The sequence below is a fragment of the Triplophysa dalaica genome, chromosome 18 (genome assembly GCF_015846415.1).
Source record: "Triplophysa dalaica isolate WHDGS20190420 chromosome 18, ASM1584641v1, whole genome shotgun sequence".
In the NCBI taxonomy this organism is placed as follows: Eukaryota; Metazoa; Chordata; class Actinopteri; order Cypriniformes; family Nemacheilidae; genus Triplophysa; species Triplophysa dalaica.
In genome coordinates this window covers 9,437,921-9,450,315 of record NC_079559.1, presented here as the reverse complement: position 1 = coordinate 9,450,315, position 12,395 = coordinate 9,437,921, and the positions used below count along the sequence as shown (strand labels likewise).

The 12,395-nt window shown below is 38.3% G+C and overlaps 1 protein-coding gene across 3 annotated transcripts; it reads right to left on the bottom strand.

Moving 5' to 3' along the window:
• Positions 1-2,573: 2,573 nt before the first annotated feature.
• impdh2 (IMP (inosine 5'-monophosphate) dehydrogenase 2) lies at positions 2,574-12,207 on the bottom strand. 3 transcript variants are annotated; one of them, XM_056772632.1, is made up of 15 exons: positions 11,529-12,196; positions 10,063-10,111; positions 9,837-9,938; positions 9,495-9,569; positions 9,014-9,220; positions 8,853-8,940; positions 8,162-8,361; positions 7,981-8,071; positions 7,808-7,903; positions 6,930-7,001; positions 4,876-5,019; positions 4,346-4,490; positions 3,837-3,980; positions 3,346-3,429; positions 2,574-3,220 (listed from the first exon to the last, which is right to left on the bottom strand). In XM_056772632.1, the coding sequence occupies exons 1-15, from the start codon at positions 11,624-11,626 to the stop codon at positions 3,199-3,201; spliced, it is 1,617 nt and encodes a 538-aa protein (XP_056628610.1). In that variant the 5' UTR covers positions 11,627-12,196; the 3' UTR covers positions 2,574-3,198. The 3 variants fall into 3 exon arrangements, with proteins under 3 accessions (XP_056628610.1, XP_056628613.1, XP_056628612.1); XM_056772635.1 differs by lacking the exon at positions 9,014-9,220 and having other exon boundaries at positions 11,529-12,207; XM_056772634.1 differs by lacking the exon at positions 6,930-7,001 and having other exon boundaries at positions 11,529-12,182.
• Between the last annotated feature and the right edge of the window lie 188 nt (positions 12,208-12,395).

The window sequence follows — 12,395 nt, the reverse complement described above, 5'->3', positions numbered from 1 at the left end:
CCCATTTTTTTCTTTAGAACTGGTCATAACTTATTTGAGTCAGTGACATCAAAAGGTAGATTGGTCTAATGACAATTTATGAATTATTAAACTTATTAGTCCTAACTAAGTGCTAGTCAGTCTTAAATTAGCGGCTTTTTATGCAACTGGCCCCCGATCTTGCCACACTACATATTGAGGTGTGTTAGAATGGTGTTTTTTGGCTGTGAAAAGTTTGAGACTTAGAAAAAAATCCTGTGGGTACGAAACATGGGTTGGAGTCACAAGTCAGCAAAACAGTATCCTGTGGTCAAAGTTACCATCCCAAACTTGCTCAAGATCACCCATAGAATGAAAGTAAAAACCTCTGTCATGTGCCTAGACAACACTTCGTAGGCAGTTCGAATGAAAGATAAAAAAAAGACAACAAATGATGATACTAAAACAAAATGTTTATTTGAAGTACAATATAAAGGTTATTTGTGGTGCTGTGATTGGCGTTTTTCTAAAGGTCTTTGATTGTAAGATCTGTGATGTTAATCTTGGCTGACACGAAATTCCCGGTGGCGAAACATTGCTGGCGATCCGGGAGAAAACGTGTCATTCCAGAGCAACATCAGTACTGAGGTATACATACACCGCCGCACAAATGGTTAAGCAGAGACACACAGTTAGGCCTATTTACACAAACACATTTCTGCTTACATCGTTGTTTAAAAGAACAATTCAGTGACAAGTAAAATTCATACACTTCACATCCTCATAGATCCAGAATTTTCCTACTGCATGTAAGGAGGGGCACGGAATCCATACCCAGCTGTCAATCAAGCAAACAGCTGCATTATGGGTTCCGTTACCACCCAGACTGCTGTGACCAATTCCCGGACACTCTGAAAACAAACACATTTGTCATTTAACAATATTGCAATCGAACTTTTAACCTCGATACACCAAGTGGAATGAGTGAAAATGATTGTCAACTTGTACCACAAACAAGTTTGGTGTCTTTGCAAAATGATAAAACTTGTTTATTTATCTGGTTTCATCTGGAAACTTGTGCCTGAAAAACCTGTTCCCTACCAGAAAGGAGCTGGAGAGAACGACAAGAAGGAGGGGGCGGGAGTTGATCACGAGAGATTAACCTGTATAATAAAAGACACGATTAACATGAAGTCAAATGAAAGGAGGAACTAAAAACATGAAGCTTCAATTTAGAAATAACTACTGTTAAATATCACAGCATCATAGTTAGATTGGTAATGATTGAATGATATTGGTCTTTGAATGTCTTGTTCTATTCTGAAGACTCACTAAAATGAATGAAGAAAAAACAAAATACAAAATAAGTGAAAGTCTGGAACAATTACATCTAGATGGTTATGTTTATTTCTAATTACATGCAATCATGCAAGAAAACTTAACTTGACAACTAAAAGAGAATCAACAGATGTACGAATTCAAAGAGAAAGAGAAAGAAACTTATGCAGAAATGAAAGAAATCCACTATCATTGTAATACAACAAAAGAGAGCACGCTCAAAACAGTAGGCTTAAAAATAGTTTTCTATCATATAAATCAAATAGAAATGAGACGCAACCGAGATGAAATAGATTCTTTACCTGGTTGTGTCATTCCATGATTTCTTCCTATGGTCTCTCTCTCTCTCTCTCTCGGTCTCTCTGGGTTGTGTTAGTTACAGTGAGTATGTTTGCGTATTTATACCTCCTGACTTCCTCCTCAGAAATCAGAGGAACATTTTCACTTTCACTTCTTCACTAGACTACCCACAATCTGACCCCTCCCTTCTCATAATCTGTACTATCATCTCTCTTATTCATCATTTATGTGTATTTTTCCACTTAATTGATAGACAAGATAATTCTCTGCAAGTGATCCAAAAATGTTTAATTCCAAACCTAACTTTCTTCTGAAGATACTTTGATTTTGAGAAACGCTGGTAACCATACATAGGCCCCCATTGACTTTCAATGTATGGACACAAAATCGATGAGACTTTTCTCGAAATATCTTCTTTGGTGTTCCATAGAAGAGTCATGTACAGGTTTTGCATGACATGAGGGTGGATAAACAATGACTGAATTTTTACTTTTGGGTGAAGTCTTCCTTTAAGGTGAATTCTTTCTGATTGACACAATCCGCAGTATACAGTATATTGAAAATCAAGGTCTATCTATTCATGCATGTATATACATTTTCCTCAAATTCTAAATATTTTAGAGTATAAATAAAATTTAAGCACCACACAGTTGCAGCTTGCAGGAAAGACAATACTGTCGTACACATGATCTGTCAATCATTTCATTTTTGCTTTGTAATAAAAGCGTTATGAAATCTGGTCCCTGCAGGACTGAGCTCACCAACGGATCAATATCATATTTCACTGATCAGGAGACACCTGGAGCTCCAAGCGCAACCTGTCCAGGTGTGGATCCATTAGTGAGCATGTGTAAACGCTTGTTTGGAAAGTCCGGTGGTTTTGGAGGTAAAGCCTGGTTCCCTTGAGTCACTTGCAAAATGAGGAATAGCATACCAACGTCAATGTTGAGCAGCCACCTACTCGCACACACACAGACTCAGAATTTGAAATTTTATTCGTTCAAACGCATGCAGGTTAGACAAATTATAACAAAATTTTTTATTAAGGTACACAGACTCCAAACCAGAACTACCAAGTCTCTTTATAAAACTTAAAAGACAGAAAATCCAACAAAATAAACACTTCCTGTTTCATATAGATCACAGACCACACGTATTTCGTTTTCCTCTTCAGACTGATAGTCTTGATTGTTTATTGCTTAAAATGATGCATGTACATATATCATTTATTTTTATTTAACAACACTCTGGGGCAAAAAATATATTTCCAGACACGTCCAAGTTGTCGAATGAATATGAACATTAAAATCTTTTTTTGCCACATAAGGCATCTGATACATACAGCACGTGCTCCTCACAACCACACAAATGAATGCAAACGCACACGTTCTCGCACACACAGGCATATGCATATAGACATTCACACACTGTGTCTCTCCTTGCTCAGAGGAAAGGCGGCCGGGAAGACGAGAAAGAGGAAGCTGAGGTACTAAAGTGTGATCGGGTGTCTGTATGTGCAAAGCACGTGTGGAAGTACATTCAATGGGGCTTATGGCGTATGTGTGATCGGCTGTGCATGTACTGGCATTTGTGGTTTCTTCTTTAAAAAAGGCGCTTCTCATAGCTGAAAGATCCAAAGAAGGTAAAAAAAACACAGTTCAGACACATAAAAATTTATTTTTATTTCCATAAATTTTTAATTAAAACATGCATTACTATATAGCTGTTTAAGTGATCATGTTTAACTACCTGTGCATGCTGTGTACTCCTCCCTCCATCTGAGCGGACATGGTTCTCTTTTCAAACCTCAATTCACCAGAATACATCATCGCCCTGAGATGAACAAAAGAAACAAAAGTCATGACTGTTAGTACCCTAAAATTTGTGGTTTGTGTGTCCAAGCAATAAATTACTGGTTTAAATGTGAAGTATAGGCTCAAGTAAATATTTATTACACTCTTTGCGATATTAGTAATATCAAAAAATTTGTACCAGCAGAATTGAAAGTAAAAAAAAATTTTGTTTGTATGTAATAATTTGTTTTACTTATGGGGTGACATTTGGTGTTACTAGTGGGCCAGATATGGCACATTCACCTTTAAATGCATAATTGCAGGTGTCCCAGTTGTTAACTGTTGCCATGTACATTTACATTTAGTCATTTAGCAGACGCTTTTATCCAAAGTGACTTACAAAGAGTTTAGGGAGCAATAAGCGATATGTCATACAGATATGTGTACCTCAGCTGTGTCAGGCTTTTTGCTCCGATGTCTTGGCAGGAATGCTGTATTCCAACGAGGAGATATGGAACAAACTTATGGATGGAGCCTTTATCCTGAACTGCCCCTGAAACTCCCTGAGCAACTTTAATCTTATCACTTTCACTGTTAGAAAGATGAGAGAGGGAGTGAATAAGACAGGAGATGAGTGAAAACAGTTTAAATGCACATCTTGGTTAATAAAACAGCACTTCACTGGAAAATACAGCGTTTTTAAAATGCTCCATTTAACAACACAAAACAACAAAATGAATTTTACTTACTCACAGGGCAGCTTAAATATATGTTTATTATCAATGAACAACTGCTTTATCAGTACATCATTTAGGTAAAATCCTCCTTAATTATTATTCTTATCTTAAACGCTTTTAAAACTTTTTGGTTTGCGGGTATTGAAGCCGTTTAAGAGGGAAGTGGAATCTGTAATTCGTGAGTTAACAATGCAATGCATATTCATTAATATGGAATACCTGAAGTATCTGGTCTGTGAGCCAAGGTTTTTGTCCATGGCGTCCAGCGAGCCCATCCCTCTGTACTTTTTCAGACGGATCCCATCCGAAAAGAAATATTCACCAGGAGCTTCAGAGGTGGCAGCTAGCAATGACCCCATCATTACTGAAATAGAAAGAGATCAAAAGAATAAAATAATTGAGCCTCATTCAGTACAGTGGAGTTTCAAAAGTCTGAGGCCACTTTATAATACCAAAAGTTTTAGGGCTATTCAATGAAATAAACAACAAATATTAAAGATTCTGCTTTATTCTTAGGTCGCTATACAAATGCAAACAAATGAGTGACATTGACCATGTTGACTGAAAAGGTACAATGGGTAAGATTTTCCTTGTTTCCAAAATTTTGTAATAACATGAATCATTCAAGATTTGAACCAACATGCACAGATGGAGTGCTACTCTAAGAAACTCTGAAATTTTCAATCAAGTTGTTATGCTAATAAAATATATATTTTATTAAATTAGACAAGTGCAGACGTGTGTTTTACCTGTAGATGCGCCCAGAGCAAGAGCTTTAGCCACGTGTCCAACTGTCTGAATTCCCCCATCAGCGATCACAGGTACACCAAACCGCCGGGCATATTCTGATACCTTATAAACAGCTGTAGCCTGTGGCCTTCCACACGCCAGCACTGTGAGAAGAAAAACAGAAAGATTAAATTACAAATAACCTATAGATTCAATTCAGAATACATAACACATAACATCTGATTTACTTGTGCATATTCTACAAAATGTAAGATGATTAACTTTTAAATGAAAAATGTCATGTTCCACTGATATACTGCTTAGCATATAGTCACACAAAGACATGTGCACACATCAGTGTTGTTGGTACTCATGCAGTCATGTGACCTCAGTCAGTGCCAATCAACCAATCAATGGATTACTGGATTATGGATGATTAAAGTGCAAGAAACTGACTCAAACTGTGTCTTAAGCAAAACAAAAAGATTAAAAACATACCAATTGTTTGAACCTCATCGAGCTCAAAGACAAATGGTTGAATCAAATGGTCAGCAGTATACAAAGTGACTGAAATTTTATGATAAATCAAAGATATTGACAGGAGAAGAGTTTCATCAGCAAAGCCTCTGCAAGTCTGTGACAACAAGAATATGTTTGGATGGACAGGGCAAAACCAGGAAAAATGAAATCTAAATCTCTTTCTGCATTCAACGAAAGTGAAATATTCATATATGCCGCACACAAAAAATTACTGAAAAATGAATTAAGGCCTTTCATATTATGAAGACGTAAGAGAATACAGGAATAAAGAGACAGAAAAGAGTTGAACGAAATTAATTATTGACTTCAGCCAAGCTAAACAACACTTCTACTATCCACAAACCCTTTCTGTTATCTGTCACCCTCTACCCACAATTTGATTTAATTACTCATTAAATTTTAAACACTAAGACTAAAACTGATTAGCACAAAATACTGAAATTAAAATTAAAACTTTCTATAGTAATAAATGACACTATAAAACTCTCAGCTATCTGTGCATTGTCAATGGGAAGTATCCCATTTCATATGCAATAGCACTCTTACGGGGGCCCTTATCAGGTATTTAAAAGAGTTAAGACACATAAAATTATCAATTTCATTGCATAAATAAAAAATAAAACCAAGTGGCATCTGAAAAAGAAAAAATGTCTAATGTTTACTCCGAAGTAATATTGTCTTCCAATTACTTTTTAATAACGTCCCAAGATCATTTTATGAAATGAGTTCTCAAAGTGAAAGATCGCCCAAAAATAGAAATTCTGTGATAATTTACTCCTGTTATGACACAACATAAGATATTTTGAAGAATGTTGTTAACTGGCCCCCATTCACTTGCATTTGTTTTGTGTCCATACAACAGAAGTGAATGGGGGGCCATTGCTGTTCTGTTACAAGCTTTCTTCAAAATATCTTCTATTGTGTTTTGCAGAAGATAGAAAATCATAAAGGTTTGAAATTACAAGACTTTTTAAACATAAATACGTCTTGCTATGCCTCGAAGGTACTCCAGGATGCGCCACAACTTTCATATTACACAATCACGTTGGAAAGGTTACACGCGACATTTAAACATCCCTGATGACACGAACTGACAATTTTTCACAATAGTCTTGCAAAATGACATGTGTGTCATTCAACATCCAAAAACTTTCTTCCTTCTTCACACTCATAAAGACTGGGTGGCAACTTCGTTTACATCACGCGTGACCTTTCCAACATGATTACAGAGTAGGTGGACGTGAGGCACTCCTAGGCAGAGCAAGCCATATTTTAATGTTTAAAAAGTATTAAAAAGTTTGTTTTCTTGGAAAATGAATTCTGAGTAACAGACTTAGGTCAGAGGAAGTGCCAAACGCCATTACTGACAGGTAAGTCAGAAAATGACAAGCCTCCAAAACCCCAAAAACCAAGAACTACTTCTACTGATGCAGAGCCATTAACCAATCAATGCAGCAGGCTGTGGGAAGGGGCAGGCAGAGTGAGCTAGTGAGCCAATGGGATCTCTTCATGAGGATCAGGGGGAGGGACTTACTGGAGTATCCTGTAACAGTAGTTGGGGTTTTGGGGCTGTGGAGCGTTAAACCAGGAGGAATACTGAGAGGTGCTAAAGAGAGAAAATTATAGGAAGGTATACAAAGAGAAAGACACTAAAAACACACGACAGCTCTGCTTTAAAAACCAACAAAGATGCTTTGTTTGTGATGTGAAACCATGTAAGTGATTATTATGAAATGCTCTAATTGAAAACACACAAATGCTACACCAAAATAACATATAGCATGTGGTCCTTATTGTTGCATCGCTTTCCTGTGATTCAACTTTGAAACAATGCAAAAATGTTTATGTAGTGGTGTAAAATTCAAAGCTTGCAAATATAGTTCATATAAGAAGTAGATAAAATAATCAATTTTTAATAGTGCTTAACTATTTTTAAAGAGGTTTTAGAACAGAGCTGATAAAAGAGAGCACTGGAAAAACTAATAACGGGAAAATGAGAAAGCAAATAAGCCAGAGGTGAAAAGAGAAACTGAAAAAAGTTAGAAGAAATGGACTTATGAAAAGCCTCCTATACCTCTACCATTTAGACACAACACAAGCTGCACATGTATAAGCGCATACTTGGACACAAATATAATTTTACACAAAACCACAGCATATGGAATAAAACTAACAAACAAATATTTTTCTCCACAGATGCTAAAACCCTCCAAAAAAGGAAAAAGTGGTGGGAGGATGTGTGCCAATGACCTCGAAGCATGATATTTATTAGATCTTCTGTACTGCTTTATCCATCTTAATGTGGATGAGAGTTTGCTTCTTGCCTCATAATATTTGAGGTGTAGGATATGGAAACACACCCTGTGATTGGCTGTGGGGCGGGGGAATATCATAAGGATTTGGTGAACTGACCTTCTTGCGTGATGCAGATGGAGCCGCTGCCCATTCCCACTCGCAGGGCATCCGCTCCAGCATCGATCAGATTCTTCGCCTGAGCCGCAGTCACCACTGTGACAGAGATAAACTGGTGTGTTAATAGTGTGTTTACAGGTGTGAGTTTTATGAGAGGTGCATATTAAACTAACCGTTGCCGCCGATAACTTGTAGCTTGGGATATTTCTCCTTTATGTATTTAATCATATTAATCTGAAAGATGGAGTTTCCTTGTGACGAGTCCTAAAGGCAAGACAAAATGTGACAACATTAGAAAACAGATTATTTCGTTTTTATTGATTTGTGTGGAAGAAACAACACAAACACGCTTACCAGGACAACTACATCCACACCAGCTTGCACCAGCAGATCCAGTCTGTATTTGTCGTCGTTGTGCGTTCCGATGGCAGCGCCACAAAGCAGCTGTTTAAGCAAGTCTTTTGAGGCCAGAGGGAAATCTCTGTTCTTCTTCAGATCTGTCCGAGCGATGATGGCCACCAAATTTCCTTCCTCGTTCACTATAGGAAGCTTACCTACAGACAGCAAACACTGAGTGTGAGGAGGACAGCATGGGTGTTAAAAGAGATTTAGACCCAAAAATAGGCATAACTTATTTACCCTCTTGTCAGAACACCAAAGTAGATATTTTGAAGAATGTTGGTGACCGATCATTGGCGGTACCCATTAACTTCTATTGTATCAATATTCACATTTACATTTAGTCATTTGGCAGACGCTTTTATCCAAAGCGACTTACAGTGCACTTATTACAGGGACAATCCCCCTGGAGCAACATGGAGTAAAGTGTCTTGCTCAAGGACACACTGGTGGTGGATGCTGGGTTCGAACCAGCAGCCTTTGATTTTCCAATTCAGTGGTTTAACCCACTAGACCACCATCTCCACCAGACCACCATCAACACTCAACAAATGGTAGTCAATGGGTATGTAATGGGTATATTTTTATTTTTGAGTGAACTATCCCTTTAAGAAATAAGTTTCACAGAAGCTTCTCGTCTACATACCTTTTTTGCTCCTCTGAAGAATTTCATTGGCCTCTTTTAACGTCACTCCTGCTGGAGCTACAACAAGATCCTCCCTCTTGGTCATTACCTGAAAGAACGATAATGTGAGTCGAAGTTGAAAATACTCTAGCCCCTCCTTCCATTTAATAAGACCCACCCACCTCACTGAGAGGTAGGTCATGCTCAGTCCCTTTCAGAAAGTCGATGTCTCGCGAAGAAATGATGCCGACCAGGCGTCCGCCCATCTGACCGTTGTCCGTAATTGGGATACCACAAAAACCGTGTCGAGCTTTAGCCTGGAAGACGTCCCTAACCTGTTCATTAGGACTCATCACCACTGGATCAGTGATGAAACCTTGTTCGTACCTCTAAGTGGCCGAGAGGTGGAGTAAGAGGGTGGGAAATGACAGAAGGAGGGAACAATGAGGGCAGTTCTATTAGGTATTTCTAGTGTGAGTCACTTCATCATAACACAGGACAACAGAGCGAATAGAGATTGCGAAAGATACAGAGCAGATGAGGATTTTTTTTTACACGTTAAATGGCTAATAGGTAGGGGTCAAAGCAGAGGAATAATAAGAATCAGTGGAGGAAAAACAAAAAACAAAGTTATAAAGCACACAGCAGTGTTCAAAGGCTTACCTTGACCTTGCGAACTTCATTGGCCTGGAACTCAGGTGTGCAGTTATGATGAATAAAGCCAATTCCACCTGTCAGCTATAGCAACACAACAGTACATGCACATTACAAAACAACAAGTGACATGCACCTCTGTCATGCTATAAAAACAGTTTGATAAATCCAATTTTCTTTTGTTGACCGTAAGATGGGGAAGAGAAAAATTCTCATTTTAAAAACGTTATTGTTGACAAAAATGTGTATAATCATTGTATTATGTACTCCACAAACAACAAGGTGGGTCTTTTTTAATATAGAAAATGTATTTTTACATCTGCCAGGATATAGTTTTGTTCCTCCTCTTACCGCCATAGCAATAGCCATTCCAGATTCTGTGACCGTATCCATTGGTGATGAGACCAGCGGAGTTTTCATTGTGATTTGTTTGGTCAGTGCTGATGTCAGGTCCTACAGAGAACCAATCAGATAAACCCAGTGATGACTCACAAGCCCCAGCATCCTTCAATCCACATTTCATTAGTCATATAGTCTTTTGTGAAGTACTTGGTTGATTTTATCGTCTTCGACTTACCACCTGGTCAGCTGTGAAGTCAATGTACCCAGGCAAAATCAGGAAATCACTGAAAAAAAAAAATGATTAAAGACAATAAAGCTGGTAAAATGCACAAATAAAACATATTAAATACCACACAAATATATGTAAAATGTGTCTAAGGAAGTAAACCTATATCTGCCACAGTCATACTAAGGACAAATTAATCTGACTATGGCTTGCATTGTACTGTCAGCCGACATGAAAAATACTTTAGTGCACTACTTCAGTAAATTGTTGTATACTGCATTATATTATAGTAATAAGTTACTCCATTTGGTTAATGTATACTACTGTAATTGAATGTTATATACAGTAGTATATATCATAAGTATTACGCTGCAGTAAAAACTTTAGACCCATTTTATATATTTATATTTAATATTTACTATGATACGCTTGAAAACAAGTATATCGAAAATTAAAAGCTAAACCATAAAACGTGGTAGCCGACCAATAGCAGGAAATGTTGGAAAGGTGATGTTTTTTGCTGTTTGATGGGAAAAGTTCTGTTTGTAGCCACTGGTGGCACAGAAGTTGCTTAACAGCACTTAAAAGTCCTCATTTTAACTTATCTCATACATGCATGCATACCCCAAAAACACCCCTTACATTTCCCTTGGTTCTTTTCTGGATCCTCTTTATCGGTGTTCCACTGAATTATGCAACTTATCTAGTTGTCTAACAGTGCCAAGCAACGCCTTGTTTATATGATAAACATGTAGGCCTATGTCAAAGCAACCTCATGTCTAGAGTAAACGGAGTCCTTAACACTTGTGCTATAGGGAGAAAACAGGAAGATGATTCTGGATCAGACTGACCACTCTCTGGAATATGACCGCACTATCCAGTATGCACCTGCCACATATTAGTTGTCACTGTAGGGTGTTTTATTTCAGTACTTTACACCAAGACTAAAACAAGGACACACAAGCCGTGGCATATAAAAAGCATGATTGACAAAGCTTATTCTATTTATAGCACTGCAGAGGGTACAGTGGTTCGTTTTGATACAGAAGCAAGGGTTGTCAGTGGCTTGGGAATAGACTGAACAAATTGCTGTAATGACTTATGACTCTCTTTGTTTGAAAGATGTATCATTAATATCAATCTGTCCAAAATGTCTTAATCTGACCTAACCTTCTGAATTTGCATCTCAAGTTGACACCGTTATGTACCCTGCACATTAGGAATGTGTGGCCTTCGCATGCCTTCTGAAGCCACGTGAAGCCGATTTGCGTAACAGAACACACTATACGACCCCACAACGACACCTACCTGTAAATGCTATTCGGTTAATGCCAGTTTTTCTATCATATCAGGCTATTAAAGCTTTAAGGTAAAGCTACATAAAGTGACATTGTGAGAAGACAGGTGCTGGCTGACCAGACAACAACAGTGTATTGCAACGTTTAACAAATAGGGAGTACAAGGTGGTAAGGTACTTGTAGGTAAGGCCGTCTCCGCAGTTGAAGAGTTGCTGCCCGGTTAGACCATCGTCGGGCACATAACACGTCTGTCCGCTGATTAAATAGTCAGCCATCGTGCAAAAAGTCCAGACCTTGTGGGGAGGTTTTCAGTTTAAGACAGTGGTCCTGTGTTCACACAGACCGGTAAGTTCTGTTCACCTCGGAGCTTCAATCCAACACAGTCTTTGCGGTCCGTAATGTCATCAGATGCTGCCAAACGTCACACTTGTATAAAGACGCTTGAGCTTAGCCTGTGGGAGTAAGAGAAAACCCACCCGAGCGTTTTTTTTTCGACCTGAAACTCCTCAGTGGTGCCCACAACCACCACACGTGTCTGAACGTAGGATGTCCTTGCTTTCCGCCGATATAAATAAGGTATCGTTGTACGTCACATCCGGGGAACGCGGCGGCACTCGAGAGCGCTCGGCGAGCTGCGTTGATGTGTGATAAAACTGAGGAATATATCAACCTAGAGAAGCTGGAGGGTGGGGTGGTTGTTTATACCACCGTTTAAGGTTGCACTCTCTTATCTCTTGCGGACACATTCTCGGAGAACATCATCAATTTAATTTTATCTCACGTACTCTTTAATTAGCTTGCATGAAGTATAAAGTGACCTGAATAATCGCCGCAAGCGTGCGCGCACTGTCACTCAAAAACGTAACAAGTGCGCGCTGTCACTCAATGCCTCCCAAAACTTCACTGCGTAGCAAGTTTATTAAATGACTTTTTATTGTTTTTTTCTTAACACATAACTCAATATCTCCATAAAAAAAGTACTTGAGACAGAGGATTTCCAATAAGTGTTTTTGTATTAAGTGTAATACATTTTGACTTTACCGT

Coding starts and splice junctions, on each gene's coding strand:
- impdh2 (XM_056772632.1), bottom strand. CDS start 11,626: ATGGCTGACTATTTAATCAGCGGACAGACGTGTTATGTGCCCGACGAT. Junction 8,941..9,013: donor ATGACCTACCTCTCAGTGAG/GTGGGTGGGTCT, acceptor TCGTTCTTTCAG/GTAATGACCAAGAGGGAGGA. Junction 3,981..4,345: donor TCACAGACCAGATACTTCAG/GTATTCCATATT, acceptor TCTTTCTAACAG/TGAAAGTGATAAGATTAAAG.